The sequence below is a fragment of the Sus scrofa genome, chromosome 18, assembly GCF_054392235.1.
Source record: "Sus scrofa isolate SSC_HxYL_T2T_F1_AM1 chromosome 18, Sscrofa_HxYL_maternal_Yorkshire_Landrace_v2.0, whole genome shotgun sequence".
NCBI lineage: Eukaryota > Metazoa > Chordata > Mammalia > Artiodactyla > Suidae > Sus > Sus scrofa.
The window spans coordinates 27,940,000-27,961,706 of NC_139400.1; the positions used below are offsets into that span (position 1 = coordinate 27,940,000).

The following is a 21,707-nucleotide window of genomic DNA, read 5'->3' on the forward strand; positions in this document are numbered from 1 at the left end:
TGCTGTGGTTCTGGTTCAGTCCTGGCCCGGGAACTTGTGCATGCCATGGGTGCAGTCAAAAAAATTAATTAATTTAAAAAATAAAAATAAAATTTGCTCCTATATCAAAATAAGAGGCAAAAAGCACTTTCTATTATAAAAGTAAACTTTTCAAGTCTGTACAGATTGGGGATGAAGGACAATCTTTGCTTTTAAATGCATAGTGATAATATGACTTCACTGAAAGGCAATTTTCCACCAGACTATTTTCATACTGTCCCGAATAAACAGTGCCACGGCAAAAGGGAGATGAATAAGGTGAACGAGCTGTCCAGAACAGAAAGAGTTAAATCATTCCTTTCCAGAATTCAGCACTGTGCTCTCATTACCAGTTGGACTAATTACTGGTCCCGGAGAGTTTTGGAAACCCAAGCTACTCAATGTGCTTGTTAAGGGAGGTTTGTCTTTAATCCGCAGGGGAGACAATCAACAGGATCAGCAAAGGTAAAGCCCATCCTCTCCGGCTGGCCTCTAATTGGGCCACAACAAGCTTTCCCAGCTTCCCATTCAGAGTTAGGGCTCTAGATGGGCTTCCAGTGCCCAGCGTGGTCAGCAAGGCCACCTCAACCTAGTAGAGAGTAGGAGATACCACTCTTTCCAGGGCACATTCAGCAAGAAAAAAAGATATCAAATTTATGCCAGTGGCAATCAAAAGTAAAGATTATGTGGAAACCACAGACGGTTTTGTTTTTTTTTTTAAAAAGACTTTTTCTAAAACTCTAAAAATTTTAATCCAGCCACAATGAAACAATATTTCTTCCTATGCTAGAAACTTCCCACTTGTAAACTTAGTTACTTCTTTGCTGTCCAAACAAGGCATAATCCTATATTCTTAAATACCCTTCTCCTCTTATTCTTTCCCTCTCTGCTCTGCAAGTACTCAAGATGAAGGATTTTGAAGCTCCTGATGTCCATTTAGGTTCAGTTACCAAGAAAAGGCGTTTCAAACCAAAACGTTGGCCAAGTCCACCTCTGAAGAGGTCAGAGAATACATAACAAATTTAAAGAAAAGGCAGTTGAAATCAAATCACACTGAAAGGTGATGTTTTCTATACTCTACAGGAATGTAGCAGGGAAGGAAAACTGAAGAATCTTCAGACTGTGATTTCATTATTTTAATTTAAAATTAAGAATTTCCATGTTGACGGTCCCAATCATACTCAAGTGGACATTTAAAGGGCATTAGAAAACAAAAGCAAAATGATGTTTTGCTCACTATTGGGGATTATCTGCACCACTGACCTCCGTTCATAGAGATAACTTAAGTAGCTTTTCTTTTTTTTCTTTCTTTTTTTTTTTTTTTTTTTTTTTGCTTTTTAGGGCCGCACCTGAGGGCTATGGAGGTTCCCAGGCTTGGAGTCTAATCAGTACAGCTGCCGGCCTATGCCACAGCCACGCCAGATCTGAGCCGTGTCTGCGACCTACACCACAGCTCACGGCAACGCCAGATCCTTAACCCGATGAGCGAGGCCAGGGATCGAACTTGCAACCTAATGGTTCCTAGTCGGATTCATTTCGTCTGTGCCACAACAGGAACTCCGAAAAGCGGCTTTTCTTGCTAGAAGTACCAATCCTATATTCCCACATTCCCTAGTAGGGCCAGCAGAAACACTGGCTTCATTTAATCTCATTTTTCCATAAAACATACTCCCATAGAAACATGGGAAGAACAGTTCAGAAGGAAAAGTAAGTTTAGAGAATTCGAGGGACAGTCAATGAAGACATTCCTCTCTCAAGCCAACACTTCTGCTTCTCTCTCTCCACATCCCATCAATGTATTAAATTGTCTCCCTCTCATTAATCAAAGTGCTCTTAAAATTCTACCTTCTCTTTGAAGGAGTCTCAGGTTGGTCAATTTCTGCTAGCTTATCCTACTTGTACTCTTTTGTATAAAAATTAAAATAACACAATTGACATTTATTATTACATTTAGAATGGATAAGCACAGGGAACTATATCCAGTCTCTTGGGATAGACGATGATGAAAGATAATATAAGGAATGTATATATATGTATGTCTGGGTCACTTTGCTGTACATCAGAAGTTGGCATAACATTGTAAAATGAACTATACTTTAATAAAATAAATATAAAAAATAAAAATAAATAACAAAGTCCTCTTTTTGACTCACCCTCCCCAATCTAATCACCTGTCCAGAGTCATTAATTTGATGAACATCCTTTCTTAGAGGCCAAATTCTATGTGTTTACATAAATATATGTTGTAAAGGCACAGTTTTATGTGATGGAAGAAAACATATTGTGCATGTTTTAGTACAACTTTTTTTCCGCTCAACATTCTGTCACAGAGATCTTCTCATGGTAGTGCAACTAGAAGAATCTTATTTTTTAAAAAACAGTTGCCTAGTATCCACGATACACATTTTTCCTTTTTATTTAACCATTCTCCTATTGATAAGGATTTAGGTAGTTTACCCTGCTTGTACATGTTTCTCTGAGCACATGTGTGAGTTTTTCTCTAGCAGAAAAGTGGAACTGCTGGTTAAAGGGCACATTCATTTAACATTTTAATAGATACTACCTACCTGCCCTCCTAAAAAACTTTGTCAATACTATTCCCCCCAACAGTGTAGAACAATATCCTTTATTTCAAAAGCTCCCTTTACGTTTTTTAATTGCCCTGCTTTTTTTCTCTCTCTCTCTCTTTTGTCCTTTTAGGGCTATACCCACGGCATATGGAGGTTCCCAGGCTAGGGGTCTAATCAAAGTTGTAGCCATTGGCCTATGCCACAGCCACAGCCACGCCAGACCCAAGCCGCGTCTGTGACCTACATCACAGCTCATGGCAAGGCCAGATCCTGAGCCCACTGAGCAAGGCCAGGGATTGAACCTGCAACCTCACGGTTCCTAGCCGGATTTGTTTCCGCTGAACCATGACAGGAACTCCCTGCCCTGCTTTCTTATTTTGGCTCACCTAATGTGGGGGAAATGATTTAATTTTCACTACTAGTGAAACTGAGAATCTTTTTATATGTTTACTTATTTTTTCTTTGTACGAACTGTAAGTAGTACTTTGTTTACTTTTCTCATTATCTTTTTATTAATTTGAAAAAATGGTAATGTCTTAGACATTCTTTGTCATATAATATGCAACTATTCTCCCCAGTCTAGTTAGTTCTGTTCTAAATGTGGAATTTATACACATGTTCCCTTCTTAGTATTCCTGAATATACCCTTAAAATTATTTTATTCTTATTCAAAATATGCTGTATCATATTCATGAACACAGCCAATGTTTTTGTTCCCTTTACACTCTCTTAATCTCACCTTGCCTATCTAGTACTTACAAAATGTGGAATGGTATCATATACACAAACATGCTTTGATCACTTTAGACAACTTTATACATAAACACACTTTGATCACTTTAGACACAGTAAGCAAAGCCTACTGTGCATATAGATTCTGATACCACATACAGTAGGAGAAGTATTAGGAACTCTTGCCCATAACAGTGGTTCTCAAAGTTGGCTGCACAATGGAATTGCCTGGGGAGTTTAAACACTGCAGTGACCTAGATCTCATCCCCAAAGACTTTGATTTAATTGGTCTGGAGTGTGGCCTGGGCACTAGAATTTCAAGTTCCCCAGATGGTTCTATTGTGCAGCCAAGTTTGAGGACCACTGAACTCATTAAAATACTTTTATCCACCCCTTCTTCTTTAAAAATTTTAATTGTAGTAAAATGTATGTAACATGAAATTTACCATTTTAAAATGTACAATTCAGTGGCATTAAGTATATTCACAATGCTGTACAACCATCACCACTATTTACAGAACTTTTTCGTCAAACAGAAATTCTGTACCCATTAAGCAAAAATTCCTTTTCTATTTTCCCCAGTCCCTGATAACGTCCACTCTCCTTCCTGTCTTTATGAATTTGACCATTCTAGATAGCTCATACAAGTGGAATCACTATATTTGTCCTTTATATTTGGCATATTTCACTTAGCATAATGTTTCTAGAAGAAACCAGATCTATGCTTTTTAAAAACAAAACAAAATAACACTCAAAAAACCTCAACTGACAACTGATGAATGTTTTCTAAGTAAAACATGTTAATCCCGGTGAATAACTTCTTTCAAAGAAGCTATCACTGTGCTGAATGTTTCTTAAGGTTTCCCTGAAAACTGGTGAAGAATTGCTATCCTGTTGCATCATCATTTCAAGGGAATATTAAAGCAACAAAAGATTCCCCAGTGAGAGTAAAAGGACAATAAGTTCAAGAGAGGAGGAAAGGGAGAAGGGGAAAGGGAATGGACTTTTTTTTTTGGTCTTTTTAGGGACACGCTGGCGGCATATGGAGGTTCCCAGGCTAGAGATCCAATTGGAGCTGTAGTCCCCAGCCTATGCCACAGCCACAGCAATGAGGGAACTGAGCCACATCTGCGACCTACACCACAGCTCACAGCAATGCCAGATCCTTAACCCACTGAGCGAGCCCAGGGACCAAACCCGCATCCTCATGGATCCTAGTCGGTTTGTTAACAACTGCTGAGCCATGACGGGAACTCCAAAGCAATGAATTTTAACCAATAATACCAGACTGGTCTTTTCCAGAGATATTTCTTCTATAATTATAATTATTAATTATTAAGTTTTGTCTGAATCTCTTCTAACACAAATTCCAAGAAGATTAACAACTCCCAAGAACAAAAGATTTCATAGGACTCAAGTGTAGTAAAGAACATACTGATTATCTACTTAAAAAAAAAAATCATAGTTAATGCTTAAAGACTTCAAGAAAAGATGTAATTCCTTAAACTCAAAGTGTCATGTGGGAGTCAGCGGCACTGGCGTCACCTAGAAATTAGAAGGCAGATCCTCAGGTCCTACTCCAGACCTACTGACTCACAATGTGCATTTAAACAAAGTGGACTCTCAGGTGATTCCAAAGCACAATGAAGTTTGAGAAGCACAATCTAGCCCATCCTCTCGTCTTTGGTCTGAAGTATCCTAGAAAATTTTGCTAGCCCAGCTTTCAGAATCTCTGAAAAAACATGTCTTCATTATTTCATTATAAAGGGGGTTGCAGAATCTATATCAAATTAATGGTTTCTTCTTCTAAACCTTTTCTCAACCTTCTTCAGTACTTATGCAAAGAGACAGACATAAATGGGATAAGTTCTAGCCACTATTCATTTTTTTCTTCTTTTTCTTTTCTTTTTCGCGCTGCATTTGTGGCATATGAAGTTCCCAGGCCAGGGGTTGAATCGCAGCTGCAGCTTCAGACTACACCACAGCAGTGGTAAATAACACATTGGATCTGAGCCGCATCTGCGACCTATGCCACAGCTTGTGGCAACACCAGATCCGTAACCCACTGAGTGAGGCCAGGGGTCAAACCTGTATCCTCACAAAGTTGGGTCCTTAACCTGCTAAGCTACAATGGGAACTCCCTAGCCACTATTCCTAAAGATGACCAGAAATTCAATTTTTCATTTTTTTCATTAAAAAGACTACAGAGCTATGTGTTTCTAGTATACACATAAAAAAGACTTTATCAGGAGTTCCCGTCGTGGCGCAGTGGTTGACGAATCCGACTAGGAACCATGAGGTTGCGGGTTCGGTCCCTGCCCTTGCTCAGTGGGTTAAGGATCCGGCGTTGCCGTGAGCTGTGGTGTAGGTCACAGATGCAGCTCGGATCCTGCGTTGCTGTGGCTGTGGTGTAGGCCGGTGGCTACAGCTCTGATTGGACCCCTGGCCTGGGAATCTCCATACGCCGCAGGAGCGGCCCAAGAAATAGCAAAAAAAAAAAAAAAAAGACTTTATCAGAATCAAGTTATAACAGTAAAAACAGAAGCTTCTCAGGTAAACATTCTATTTACTCATAGAGAATTATACTTTTACCAAAAACAAAAACAAACAAGCAAAACATACAAAAACCCAAAACTACAAAGCTGCTTCCTAAAAGAACCAGGGCATTCAGTTCATAGAGGATTTAAGATACTCTGTCATACGTAATTTCAATCTGTTGAAGACAATTTTATGATTGTTAGAGCAAGTCAAGAAATTCTTTTAAAGCAGTGACTGTTCAGTGTAGATTACCTGAAATACTCAATCTGAATGATGAGAACAATAATAGTTCTACAGAAAAAAAGAGGGAGAGGGAGAGAGGAGAAAGCACTGGCAACAGGGACTTCACTAAACCCTATTTGTTTGTCACTAGCTTGCTTCTTCTTCTTCTTCTTTTTTTTTTTTTTTTTTTTGTCTTTTTGACATTTCTAGGGCCGCTTCTCTCGGCATATGGAGCTTCCCAGGCTAGGGGTCCAATCGGAGCTGCAGCCACCAGCCTACGCCAGAGCCACAGCAATGTGGGATCCGAGCCTCGTGTGCAACCTACACCACAGCTCACGGCAACACCAGATCCCCAGCCCACGGAGCAAGGCCAGGGATCGAACCCACAACCCCATGGTTCCTAGTCAGATTCGTCAACCACTGAGCCACGAGAGGAACTCCTGACACTAGCTTACTTAAGAAGCTTCCAGGGATCTGATTCAAGCCGCAGTTGTGACCTACGCTGCAGCTGTGGCAATGCCGGATCCTCAACCACACAGGCCAGGGATCGAACCTGCGTCCCAGTGCTCCAGAGACACTGCCAATCCCACTGCGCCACAGCAGGAACTCCTGGCTTCTTCTCTTTTTGTCTCAATTTTTAAATACACTGTCACCTATACTGTTCCACTTCAATGCTAAGCAAAATAAAAACTGTTGGTTTATTAACTTCCTCTAAGTGAAAAATGGGTGAGAAATTGTATGATTAGGTTATTTAAAAGGTAATATAGGTAGCATATATAATTAGTATAAATAATTAGAAATAATACCTTTGTGTGATTCCTTAGTTTTCAAAGTACTTTCCAATATAATATCTCATTTTTTCTTCCTCCAGCTCCATAAGGTAGGAGGGCACTTTCAGAAATGAAACTGAGAACCAAAGCTACTACATAGTTGACTTGGGTCTTAAAGATTAAATCTTCTAACTCTCTCACAAACTATACTAACTTTCTAGTTAGTAAAAAATTAAAATAATGGAACATATAACATTAGAATAATATTGAATATAATTTACTCTCTTTGGATGATTCAGAACTCATTTAGGATTGTATATGAAATTATATTTGTAAATTAGGGTCATCAAAATAAACATTAGTTATCTCCACAGCTTTCAGTGCAGATAATTAATAGAGCTGTCTTGTTAATCCAAGTCCATCTCTATTCCAGAGCACTTTTAGAATTCTGGAATTTTAATCGCTTCAAGGAAGTTATGAATTACCCATATAGTCTCAACTCCAGAACTGGTGTCCACTTAAACTTACTTTGTCTTTTACGCTACAGACGATATCTGAGCTCTTCTTCTTTGACTATAAAATAGAAAGCATACACACACCCTTTCTCTCCCTTTCTGGAGAGCAAAGGTTAAATAAAATACCTCTGTAAAGAACTATTGAGCCTTCCAATGCACAGGAGCCACAGAAGAGAAAATTAGGTTTAAAAAAAAAAAAAAAAAGGAGTTGCCGACACCTTCAATGGAACCCATTAAAAAAAAAATCATATTTGGATAAAGCAAAGCAGAAACACCATCAAACTTGCACTTTAAAAAATTCAAATTTAACATAAAATATGAAAATACCTTTTTGGGTTTCTACCACGGTTATAAAAGTAATTCATGCTTATTAGACAAATAAAATGAAAATAACCTATAAGGTCACTATACATAATCACGTTAATGTATCACTGAACATCCCTCTAAAACTTCACACATACTCACACATGTGCAGGCAAGTTTTGTGTGCATATTTTAAACAAATGAGATCAATTAACTCAATTTCATGTTCTTTGGGTAGGGGGTGGGGAGGAATCTAGCCCCCTCAACAGAAACAAACAAAAAAGTTCTAAACCCCTCAAATCAGAGTACATAAGAAATGCTACTATCCGTTTTTGACTTAATATACCACAGTATTACGCTACTGCAACAGCGAGTAAATCATTTTTAGTGTCTAATTTGTCACTGCATATTCACTTCTAGTCTTTTTTGGGCTAAGCTGCTCTTCTTTCCATGTAAATTCTAAACACCACTACTATAATTTATTGAATCACACTTTCCTCAGATTTTCCTATTGTAAACAATGCCATGAACATAACATCTTTGCTTACTTGGAGGGCATGATGCACACATTTAAAATTTTGCCAACCTGCCCCCTGGAAAATGTACATTCTATTGATGGTGCTTATATTCCCCAAACCTTGCATATCTAGGTTTGGTTTGAAATAAAACCCTGCTTTTACTACTTACTAATAGTGAAAATCTTTAGATTTGATAAGTTTTTAAAAGAAAAGGTATTTGGCTTACATTCAAAAAAAAGTGTCTGAGGAAAACAAAATAAAATACAATAAAATAACAAAAAACAAAAAAAACCAGGATCGAATATTCAGAAATTCTCATTCAGCTAGAAGCTGGGTTCTTCATTATTCTACTCGCTCCTCCTTGTCACTTGCTTGTTTTACTTGTTGTTTGCTATTTTTTAGTCCTCATCTGAGCTGAGAAGGGTAAGGAGGAAATGGACGATGATAAAAAAGATGGACGCTTCTGATAAGGTACCTGCGAGACCGACCCATGACATTTAGCTTCCCGGGGATGCAGCCCTACACCAACTTCTACTGAGTGCACGGTTAACAAAAACGGAAAATAACAGTTGCTTTGTTTTGCTTTTTTATAGTCGCCAGTGTGGCATGTGGAAGTTCCCAGGCTAGGGGTCCAATCAGAACTGCAGCTGCCAGCCTGCGCCACAGCCATGCCAGACCCGAGTTGTGTCTTCCACCTACACCACAGCTGACGGCAGCAACAGATCCTTTAACCCACTGAGTGAGGCCAGGGATAGGACACGCATCCTCTTGGAGGCTACTCAGATTCTTAACCTGCTGAGTCACAATGGGAATTCCCAGAAAATAATCATTTCAAATGTTTTACCTCCAACATATTAATTAAACTGTTTGCTCTGACTTCTATGACCATTAGTAAATTTTCCTAATTATGAGCAGCTGTGATGATTTAATACAATAAAAACTTTGGATTATCTGGTTTATATTATTATTATATTAAATATTAAATTAAAATCTGCATAAATATACAACTCATGGATACAAAGGGCCGACTGTATTTAGAATATAGATATTATCTGGTGCTGGGCAACTGTACTGGACAGCAATGAAGAATGGAAACCAAGCCCTTGCTCTCAATTCTAGCGGAGGAGACAGATCACACACAAGTATAAATGTTAAAAATAAGATAATTTCAGGTACTTATAAGTGTTAGAAAGACAACAGGGAATGCATTAAACTGTGACTTGGTGGTAAGGACAAAGCCAGTGAGATGGGCAATTCAAGAGAGGCTTGGGATTTCCCTTTGTAGCTCAGCAGTAATGAACCCAGCTAGTATCCATGAGGATGTGGGTTCAATCTCTGGTCATGCTCAGTGGGTTAAGGATCTGGCATTGCAGTGGCTGTGGCATAGGCTGGCAGCTGCAGCTCCAATTCAACCCCTAGCCTGGGAACTTCCATATGCCACAGGTGTGGCCCTAAAAAGCAAAAATAAAATAAAATAAAAAAATTTTTACAGGAACACAAAAGACCTTAAATAGCCAAAGCAATCTTGAAAAGGAAAAATGGATCTGGAGGAATCAGGCTCCCAGACTTCAGACTATACAACAAAGCTGTAATTATCAAAACAGGATGGTTTTGGCACAGCTCGCTGGAACAGGATAGAAAGCCCAGAGAGAAACCCACGCACCTATGGTCAACTAATCTATGACAAAGGAGGCAAGAATATACAATGGAAAAAAGTCAGTCTCTTCAGTAAGTGCTGCTGGGAAAACTGAGCAGCTACATATTAAAAAATGAAATCTGAACATTTTCTAACACCATACACAAAAATAAACTCAAAATGGATTAAAGACTTAAACATAAGGTCGGATACCATAAAACTCCTGGAAGAAAACATAGACCGACCACTCTGACATAAATCGCAGCAATATCTTTTTTGATCCACCTCCTAGAGTAGTGAAAATAAAAAAATAAAAATAAAAATGGTACCTAATTAAATTTAAAAGCTTTTGCACAGCAAAGGAAACCATTAAAAACAATGAAAAGACACCTCACAGACTGGAGAAAACCTTTGCAAACCAAGTGACTGACAAGGGACTGATCTCTAAAGTATAAAAACATCTCACATAGCTTTACATCACAAAAACAAACGGCTCAATCAAAAAACTGGCAAATAGACATTTCTCCAAAGACAGAGAGATGACCAAAAAGCACATGAAAAGATGCTCAATATCACTAATTATTAGAGAAATTCAATCAAAACTATAATGAGATATCACCTCACACCAGTCACAATGGCAATCTTTAAAAAGTTATCAAAATAAATGCTGGAGAGGGTGAGAAGGAAAGGGAACCCACCTACACTGCTGGTGGGAATATAAATTGGTACAAACACAATGGAGAACGGTATGGAGGTTCCTTAAAAAATAAATATAGAATACCATATGATCCAGCAATCCCACTATTGGGGATATATCTGGAGAAAATCATAATTCAAAAATGTACACACACCCCGGTGTTCACTGCAGTACTACTTACAATAGCCAAGACACAGAAATAACCTAAACGTCCGTTGACATCAACGGAAGACTGGATAAAGAAGACGTGGTACATACATACAATGGAATATTAAAGAAGAATAAAATAATGCCATTTGCAGCAATGTGGATAACCTAGAGATTATCATATTAAGCCAGACAGAAAGACAAATGTCCTATGATATTACTTGTATGTGGAATCTAATAAAAAATGATACATGGAGTTCCCATCGTGGCACAGTGGTTAACGAATCCGACTAGGAACCATGAGGTTGCGGGTTCGGTCCCTCCCCTTGCTCAGTGGGTTAACAATCCGGCGTTGCCGTGAGCTGTGGTGTAGGTTGCAGATGCGGCTCGGATCCCACGTTGCTGTTGCTCTGGCCTAGGCCGGTGCTACAGCTCCGATTGGACCCCTGGCCTGGGAACCTCCATATGCCACAGGAGCGGCCCAAGAAATAGCAACAACAACAACAACGACAAAAGACCAAAAAAAAAAAAAAAAAAAAAAAAAAAGATACAAAAGGAAAAAATGGTGGTAGAGTAGGGGCAAAACAGGAAAACCAAGGCTTACACCTACACTGGGACTTGAGCAACCAGACAGACTGCGGCACCGTTAGCTGAAGTGAGGAATACCAGGGGAGGAACAGATTTGGAGTAGAAAGTGGGGGCAATCAAAGGTTCTGTTTGGGGCATGTTAGGTACAGGAGCTCTAACAGTGGTATAAGCTGGGGTATAGATAGCATATAGATGGGATATAAAGCCCAAGAACAGGAAGAGATCACCTGGAGGAGAGTGTCGCATACAGAAACCAAGAAAAGACAGTGTTGAAGAAGGAAAGAGTAATCAACGATGTTAAACACTGCTGGAGTCTGAGTGAGATAAGGAAAGAAAACACACAACTGTATTTAAAGCTAGGAAGTGTTAATAAAGAAATATGGTAGAAGGATATGTTATAATAAAGGCATTTGATCTCAATCAAGGTATCACTTTTAAAACAACAACAAAAAAAAACTTAAAAGGGACAGTCTCAGCAAAATCACTGAGGTATGCTGATTAATCAGACTAAGTACATTTTGACTTCCCCTCTCAAAGGGAGAGGAGAAAAGCAATAATTCAGGAGGGTGTCCTCAGTTTTCCAGTCATATTCTCTGGAGAGGGGATCCTGCCTTGGCAATAGTATGGTGGTATTCAGAATTGATACAGAAAGAGGAACAGCTCAGCCCAAGAAGCATGAAGGCTTACTTGCCCCACCTGGTTGTGATTCATCAAAGTCCTAACAGTCTCCTGTCCAAACCAACTCCAGCTAAAGGTTTCTCCATCTAACCCAAGGGCCCAAGCGAAAGGAAAAAACTGCTAACAGAAGGAGAAGAGCATATCTGCACCCATGGTTGGGAGCATTTTTTTGGCCCTACATTTTCCTCTCCAAGGCTGTTAATGTTTCACCATCAGACTCCAAGCTACATCTCACTCCAGTGGTATATCACTGAGGACAAAACTAAGAAAAGTGATCTGGGGCCCGCCCACACCTGGGCGCCTGTCTTTGTGTCTCCTCCTCATTTCCCGCCCCTTACCTGGGTCATTTTGTCCACAGAGACTGGAATTCCATCTATGGTGAGAGGCGGCAGCTCTGAGTTAACCTCCTGTGGCGCAGGGGCGTGTTCTGCCAGGGCCGACTCCAGGTCTTCCAGGATCATGCTCTTGTACTTACGCACCTGCAGGGAATTAAGGGCAGAAGTAAACAAGATGCCCAACAACCAGGGAGGGTTGGTGCCAAGCAACCAGAGTGGGTGGGGCTGGCCTCCCTTAGCCACTGCAAAGTCCTAAGAACAAACACTTCTACAACTAGCAGATAAAAATACCTGCTGACCCCAAAGACATCATATGGTACAGAATTAAATAAAAAAGATGATGAAATTACGAGTAACAATGGTAGAAAAACTTTACAAGAATACTGCTCCTCGGTTAAAATCATGTTTTCTCAGAGAATGGTGCCCCATTACCTGTTACAGATCTAACAGGAATGGCATTCATTATTCTGCATTTCCCAGGACATTAGAAAAAACCTAGCTGTGGCAGTTAATTACCAAAATCATTTCGGAGATCACTGAGGACTTATGTCTCTAAAATTCTAAGCAACCTATTGGAAATTTTCCTACGCCACTACTTTCCTGCAAAGCTAATCATCAAACAGGATATTCAAGTGTATAAGAGGCTGGACTGAAAGGCATTAGAAAGAAAAACCAAGAGGTATACACTGTAGCTGGGTGTCACAGGTGCCACTATCAGTAAGGCCCAGGGTCAGAGAGAGCACCACAGGTCAAGTCCTCCTCCTTTCTGCTACTCACTGGTGACAGAGGTGAACTTCAAACTTGTGATGCCTCTGGAGCTAGATACTGTTGCTCTGACTCCATTCCTTCCACTGCGCAGTGAAAGATCTCTCAGAGAACAGAACTTAGCAGCACATTGTACATGTACACATTCTTCCACCATGAGCAGAAACGGTAGATAAACTGGATCTTACAACCACCAACAATGGGTTCACTCACAGGCATACACAAGGGGGATGAGGACATATCTGGGGATAATGAAGCCATGGAATTATACAAGTGTGACAAGATGGGATAGAAAATTAACTTGCTTTCAGGGCTCAGGTCATCATCTTAAAAAAAAAAAAAAAAAAGTGTAAGAGAAAACAAGTTTGCCTAGAAGATATGACGTTTGTCTGCTAAGTGGACTAAGCTATCAATCATGATATACTTCCTCATAAATACCTCATTATGAAGGTTAAAAGAGAAAGATTCCCATGCTCCACCTCAAGCATACGGAACAGGAAAAAATTGTTGCCTATAATGTACAACTTTTAAAGAATTTTCCAAAAAAGCAACGATAAAGGTGATGAAAGAAAAATAGTGCAAAAGATGTAGAATCATTATTACTCTAGACACTCAGTTTTATTGTTTCTAATAAAAAAGAAAGTTTCAAAAATTGCTGCCAATGTATTTATTGCAATTAAACAGCTGTGTTGCTATGGTATCTTTAATGATTCATATTTTCTGATTTCTATACTTCCGTATCTTGCGTAGAGTTTTTTACACCACCGACCCACAGAAAAACTGAGTAAACCTAAGTTGTGGTCTTTGAACTTCAATGTATCAGGTTAGATCATTATATTATTATGTATGCCCACAGTAAGAGTGAATGATTATAGTATAAAAATAAATTCACTGTGCAGAAACACTTGACAAAGACAAAAAACATTAGGTTATTACTATTATTACACTATTAGGTATCTTCAAACAATTTCAGTAAAATTCCAGGAATTCATATTTAAGCATTTTACTAAACTTATCAGTGCTATACAATTCCTTAAATATATCCTGTGTTTTTGTTTTTTTTTTTAAATGCTGGTCCAGCATCCCTCAGAGTAATTTACAATGAAACAAATTCAAGTGTGACCATGTTTCTAAATTTGCTTAGTAAAATTAACTAACTTTCTCAGAATTAAAAGCCAGTGCTTCAATTCTACTAGATCTATCAATTTTGAGATGAATTCCCCCCCCCCCATTTATCATTCATTTGAAATTGGGATGAATCCTAAAATTACTGTAGACCAGGTATTATGGGGCACTGCAGTCATTGTGTAAGCATGGCTGTTATCCCTCGAGGCATGACTACAACCTCTCGATTTTTCAATCAACAAACCATTTAGCACCATTTCAGGAAGGAATGTTAAAAAAGAAAGAAAGAAAGGAATGTGAGTCTTGGTTGTCTGATAACTTCCCCAGTGATCTTTCTGGTAAAACCAAAAAGCACTAGCATCAAATTTGCTGCACCTTGGAAAAAGTCTGAGAGACAAGAGCAGAGCTCTTTTTAAAGAAATGCAGCACTACTCATGCTCTCTTGGCAGACAAAACAATATTACATGAAAACCACACAGACAAAAACGACTCTGAAACAGAAAGTAATTCAGAAGAACTGGACTCTGAATGTGAAAAAGTTTTAGGAACAGCTAAAAAAATTTTAGAAATAGGTAATCTGCCTCACATTTTCCTTTATGTATTTACAAAAGCAGTAGGATTAAAATCTACATCTAAGTAAGCCTGAAAAAACTTTCAATTCAGTATAAAATAAAATTTCTAACTGATAAGCACTGTGACAGAGTTTGTCAATGTTTTTTCTCTTTTTTGTAGCACATAAATAATGGTGCATCTTATAACTAATGTATCATAGATATGATGAAATGCAGGGTTTTTTCCCAACTTCCACCTTCTATTTCAAAAACCACAGCTAAAGCTTCTGTCATTTCATACCAATATGTCACTGTCAACTAACTGGTTTCACAATTAAAGTTAAAAAGAATTTCAAAACAAAAGTGATTTGCTTTTTTTTTTTTTTTGGTAGCTGATCTGCCAATCAATCGCTCTTCTTCCAATTCATCTTGTATACTGGTGACATTCAAAATTTCTGAAACACTGATATAATAATCAAATACCAATTATTGAACACTTGCTATGTGTTAAGCACTACATACATTATTCAATTAATTCTCACATAATTCTATAAAGAAACTACCATGATACTTATTTTGCAGATAAGAAAATTCAGGCTTAAGTAACTCAACCAAATCATATAGCTAGCAGAAAGGGATACAGCAGAAAATCCAACTAATTTTTAAGTAGCTCCAAATCCTTTACGTTCAGCCACTTCACTATTATTTATCTTTTTTCTTAAAAATACTTACAGAGGAAAAAAAAAAGAGAAAAAAAAAATTCCTACAGTTCCCCACCACTTATGGGATGAAGCCCAAGCTTCTCAGTCTTGCATTTCAACCATTCTGATCATTCCCTACTTTCCCAGTACTCTGTACCAGGGCCACCAGGTACAGCTGTGCATGCCTAGCTCTGTAGACCATGTGAACAGCACCCTCTTGAGTTCCCAGCACATAGCCCAGGGTCCTACTGGGCAACTTTGCTCACCACTCTGCCTCTTTTCTAGGGGGTGGGGGTTGGGTGGGGGAGTTGGCGTGCAGAAGTTCTTGGGGCAGGGGTTGAATCTACACCATAGTATGACAATGCTGGATCCTTAACTCACTGTATCACCAGGGAACTCCACCATTCTCCTTCTTTAGCTGGCTGGCCTCCTCACTAAATTTTGCATCTAGCAAGTTCTTTTCTTTCTCTGGGTCTTTAATTCTGCTTCTTATCCACATTTATCCATTTTTCAAGCCCCAATTCAATTTCCACTTCCTCTGAGAAAAGTTCCCAAGTGTTCTTGCCACAATTCTCTTACTCCTTTAATTTCCTACACTCCAATAGTCATGTGTCACTTATACTATGAAACAGTCTACATATTCAGACATGTACAGATAATACATTAATAAACACTCTCATAATTACCAGATATGAAGAGTATTTAGAATGTTTACATGAACCACTGGAGTTCTGGGCACAGAATGTGCTTGTTGGGGATTCAGGAATTGGCTGCTACAATCATTAAGGTCAACAGGCCTTTAGTGAGCTTGCAACAATGGTCCCAGACAAGATACCGTAATTCTTATGTATACTCAAAGGTTTTCTGGATAAAAGAGGAATCCTTAGGAAGGTCTCATAAAAGACTTTTTTTTTTTTTTTTTTTTGTCTTTTTGCCATTTCTTGGGCCGCTCCTGTGGCATATGGAGATTCCCAGGCCAGGGGTCCAATTGGAGCTGTAGCCACCGGCCTACACCACAGCCACAGCAACGCAGGATCCGAGCGGCATCTGCAACCCACACCACAGCTCACGGCAACGCCAGATTGTTAACCCACTGAGCAAGGGGAGGGACCGAACCCGCAACCTCATGGTTCCTAGTCGGATTCATTAACCACTGCGTCACGACAGGAACTCCTCATAAAAGACTTTTAAAATTATTTTTTACCTATGAGCCCCTGTGAGATTAACAATATACTGTCATCTGAGGTATGCAGCCGAGATGCCTAAAAGCAGTGCTGCCTTCAGACCTGTGATCCAGAGCCAGGCCACAAGCTGTGGCCCATGAAATCTATTGGTTCCATCCTGTTCTGTCTTCAGTCCCAATGTCAGCCTCTTTCCTCTACTGCCTCAGTCCAGATCTCTAGTTTTCCCCTTGCTCCCTGGATCTCTAGTTTTTGTTTTGTTTTTTAAATTTAATGATTTTAATTTTTTTCATTATAGCTTGTTTACAGTGTTTGTTTGTTTTTTTTTTGGTTTTTTTTTTTGTCTTTTTGCCATTTCTTGAGCCACTCCCGTGGCATATGGAGATTCCCAGGCTAGGGGTCTAATCGGAGCTGTAGCTGCCAGCCTACGCCACAGCCACAGCAACTCGGGATCCGAGCCACGTCTGCAACCTACACCATAGGTCACGGCAACGCCGGATCTTTAACCCACTGAGCGAGGCCAGGGATTGAACCCGAAACCTCATGGTTCCTAGTTGGATTCATTAACCACTGAGCCAGGCCAGGGATTGAACCCGAAACCACATGGTTCCTAGTTGGATTCATTAACCACTGAGCCACAACAGGAACTCCTGGTTTACAGTGTTCTGTCAATTTCCTACTATACAGCAAGGTGACCCAGTCACACATACATATATACATTCTTTTTCTCACATTATCATGCTCCATCATAAGTGACTAGATATAGTTCCCAGTGCTGTACAGCAGGATCTCACTGCTTATCCATTCCAAAGGCTGGATCCCTAGTTTTGAATCCTGAAACCTCAAAGGACTTACATGGATGGAATCCTTGTCTTGGACTTTATAGCTAACAATGCTAGTTATTTGTTAAATAAGTTAATAAATAATAGGGATTTTACTACACTGATTTTAAAATATGCCTCCACATTTCATGTAACTTGAAGCCATTTTTAAAAAGCTTATCTAAATAAGTGAATGACTTAGAATAAGAAATCATGACCAAGTCCAGAGTCCACTAATCTACGGGGAAGGTGGAATTAAACAAGGGTAGGGGGATGATTTCAAAGAAGCTGGTGATAACCCCAGAGCTATTTCTGGCTTCTACGACTATGACTAATTTCCGCATCCATAGAACTGATTAGTCATACCCAGTGTATCCACATCTAAGTGCTATGGATTATTGACTCTGGAGAAAGAGCTCCACCCTCAGAAACCTCCACGGTTCTTCTGAAGAAAAATGGGAATTCTCTCTGTCAATAAAATATTTTTACGCCTATTCCTACAAACCTAAAAGTATGTATCATGGCAGGCAGCCACCAAGAGAATGCCCTTAGGACGCAACTACTCTGTTTCTTTTTCCAAAATTCTTTTTTGGCAGTGCCTGCAGCATGTGGAAATTCCCAGGCCAGGGACTGAACCTGTGCCACAGCAGTGACCCAAGCCACCCAAACAGTAACAACACCAGGGTCTTAACCTATTGAGCCACCAGGGAACTCGAGGGTGCAACAACCTTAAAACACTGATAGCTCTACGTTTTACTATGGGAGCCACACCTTCATTCACTAAGAATCACACTCAAAAAGATCAAAATATTCAATGGAGATAACTGTATTACAATTATGAGAATGCCCTTATTTTTCTAAGATGCATGCAGAATATTAAGAAGAATTGCAAAGTCTGTATTTTAAGTGGTTAGCCCTAAAAATGTGTGTGTGTAGATGGCAGATAAAGTAATTACGCCAAAATGCACAATTACTGAATCTAAGTGGTAGATGTAGAGGCATTTATTTTACTGTTCTACCTTTCCGTATATTTATACTCTGGAAGACATATTTTGCTTCTAATTCTACTGATATTGATTCTTTATCCTGTATTTATCAAATATCAGTCAACAGAAAACTATTTTCTACTTTTTCTCTCAGTCTAGGTTATTGTATGACATTTTTTCCTGTCTCAGGAAATATCTTTTGTTTTCTGTAGAGGATTCCAACAATTTTTAATACTTTCAAATTTTTCAGTAAATAATTTTCAGAGGTATTCTTCTGAGTTCCAGTTGAAGCTTTTTCACAGATCACATTATTTTTATTAGCAGTAAAACAATTTAAAACTTTTAATACTGAGGAAGACATGCCCAGATTTGATGTTTGTCAACAGCATGACACTCAGGGCTGCTTGTCAGACACCATTTTGTTTTTTGGTTTTTTTTTTTTTTGCTTTTTAGGGCCACAGCCATGGCATATGGAGGTTCCCAGGCTAGGGGCTGAATCTGAGCTACAGCTGCCGGCCTACACCACAGCTCACGGCAACGCCAGATTCTCAACCCACTGAGCGAGGCCAGGGATCGAACCTGCAACCTCATGGTTCCTAGTAGGATTTGTTTCTGCTGTGCCACAACGGGAACTCCTACAGGCACCATTTTGAGCTAGAAGGCTTCTACCATATTTCTCTAAGAAAAAGTCCTAATATGCACCCTATTCTAGGGCCTTAGGAATCAGAGGGAAAACTCAAAACAAAATTAAAAAATGTTAAGAAAGAACCACAATGGGAGTTCCCATCGTGGCGCAGTGGTTAACGAATCCGACTAAGAACCATGCGGTTGCGGGTTCGATCCCTGCCCTTGCTCAGTGGGTTAACGATCCGGCGTTACCGTGTAGGTCGCAGACGCGGCTCGGATCCTGCGTTGCTGTGGCTCTGGCATAGGCCGGCGGCTACAGCTCCGATTCGACCCCTAGCCTGGGAACCTCCATATGCCGCGGGAGCGGCCCAAGAAATGGCAAAAAGACCAAAAAAAAAAAAAGAAAAAAGAAAAAGAAAGAACCACAACATTTGTGTGTGTGGGAAAAAAAAATAAAATCTCAACTGATTGCTAACTCTGAACTACTGAAGTGGTTATGTTCAACAAGGGAGGAACCCAATAAATGTCATTTGGAGCTAATACATTTTATTCTGATAAAAACAAAATGTGATTTAAATCTGGATAGATTATTATTCTACTAATGATTCAAAGTTACTTCATCCAGAGAAAGAATAGTTCACATTTAAGTATGCAAGGGTAAAACTTTTTTCTTTTTAGGGCCACAATCGCGGCATGTGGAAGTTCCCAGGCTAGGGGTCTAACTGGAGCTACAGCCGCCAGCCTACAGCACAGCCACAGCAAGCCAGGATCTGAGCCGCATCTGCGACCTACACCACAGCTCTCAGCAACGCCAGATCCTTAACCCACTGAGCGAGGCCAGGGATCGAACCTGCATCCTCATGGATTCTAGTCGGGTTTATTAACCACTGAGCCACAAAGAGAACTCCTAAAACTATTTTTATAATGCTAGCAATGGATAGATATATAATCAAAATATTAAACTATATTTCAACACTGGAGCAGTGTTAAACCAATTCTTTCAAGAAATAACAAGAGATTTAAAGCATGCAACTCAAATATCAGTGATTAATAACATGTTCCCAAGTTTGCCTTATGAAGTTCACATTTTGAGTTATTTGTCATTGTGTTTCAGACATAAATTAATGATTGTCTTACAAAATCTTGCATTGGTTTCTTTATATATATATATTTTTTTGGCTGCCCCATGCCATATGGAGTTTCTGGGCCAGGGATCAAATTCGAGCCACAGTTACGACCTAAGTCGAAGCTGTGGTAATGCTGGATCCTTAACCCACTGTGGTGGGGCAGGGATTAAACCTGCGTCCCAGCGCTCCCAAGATGCTGCTGATCCTGTTGCGCCACAGCGGGAACTCCATTTGCATTGGTTTCTTAACAAACACAACATCATTTTTTTTTTTTTCCATCGCATCTGATGAGGTAAAATACCTTGTTATGGAAAGCAGAAACAGAAATGATCCTTTTTTTTTGATGTGCATAAAGGAGTTTGAAAACCAGATCCAATTCCCACCTCTGGATGAAGGAAAGAGAGAACAACTACTGTGCGAAGCAAAGGATCAAAAGAATGTGAACAAAAACCTGCAGAGAGCCAATTCAGTTTTCTTACCACATTCTCCAAAGGTGCTGCACCAAACACCTTAAAGACAGGGTTGGGTTTGGAGGGTGAGATACAAAGGACAATAGCTTGTTGTCCCACTCGAGTAGTATATTCATCTAACGTGGCTCGAAGTTTCCTGAATCAGAGAATGAAAACAAAAAACAGTCAAAGATAGAAATCACAGTGACATAGACACAAGATTTACTTTGCTTGAGACAATTTATTCTAATTAGATATGTGTTCCTTTACCTGAATTGTGAAAACAGAGTGTGAAGCTTAATATCCTGTTCAGAAAAAATCTGTATATACCTTTGTCCTAAAGACCCATGACTGGCCCAGTGATAGAAGGATCGACCTCAGGTTTACCACTGGACACAGCCAAGACACAATGTTGAATACAGCGCATAACATGCATTTTTTTTTTTTTTTTTTTTTTTTTTTTGCTTTTATGGCTGTACCCACGGCATATGTAAGTTCCTAGGATAGGGGTCAAATTGGAGCTACAGCTGCCCGCCTACACCATAGCCACAGCAATGCAGGATCTGAGCAGCACCTGTGACCTACACCATAGCTCATGGCAACACTGGACACCTGACCCACGGAGCAAGGCCAGAGATCTACCTTCGTCCTCATGGATATTAGTCGGATTCATTTCTGCTGAGCCACAACGGGAACTCCCCATAACATACTTTTGATCTTAGCAATATCAAAGGGGTTTTCTCTTACTGCTGTTTATAATACACTATAATAATAAGATTAATTCTGAGACGTCCTCTTACACACTTTATTATATTATCTCCATGTTTAATGATGGGGCCTTCTATGACCTGCTTCTAATTTCTTTGACTGATAGTATCATTGTTTATGTCTTACATAATTTTATTGAAAAATACTACATCAAAAGTGCATTTCCTGGAGTTCCTGTCATGGTGCAGTGGTTAACGAATCCAACTAGGAACCATGAGGTTGGGGGTTCCATCCCTGGCCTTGCTCAGGGGATTGGGGATCCGGTGTTGCCGTGAGCTGAGGTGTAGCTCGCAGACATAGCTTGGATCTGGAGTTGCTGCGGCTGTGGTGTAGGCCGGC

At 39.6% G+C, this 21,707-nt stretch overlaps 1 protein-coding gene across 26 annotated transcripts in view; it reads right to left on the reverse strand.

Annotated features, from left to right (window-relative positions):
- The window catches only part of NRF1 (nuclear respiratory factor 1), a 195,418-nt gene that overhangs the window by 88,349 nt on the left and 85,362 nt on the right, over positions 1–21,707 (reverse strand). For all 26 annotated transcript variants that reach the window (XR_014833912.1, XR_014833913.1, XM_085005484.1 and 23 more), the window contains 2 exons: positions 20,631–20,757; positions 12,271–12,411 (listed from right to left, as the gene is read on the reverse strand). Coding sequence is in view for 24 of the 26 variants with exons in the window: in XM_085005484.1 (XP_084861610.1) it covers positions 12,271–12,411; positions 20,631–20,757 (268 nt within the window). In the remaining 2 variants the exon portion in view is untranslated. The remainder of the gene's footprint in view (positions 1–12,270; positions 12,412–20,630; positions 20,758–21,707) is intronic.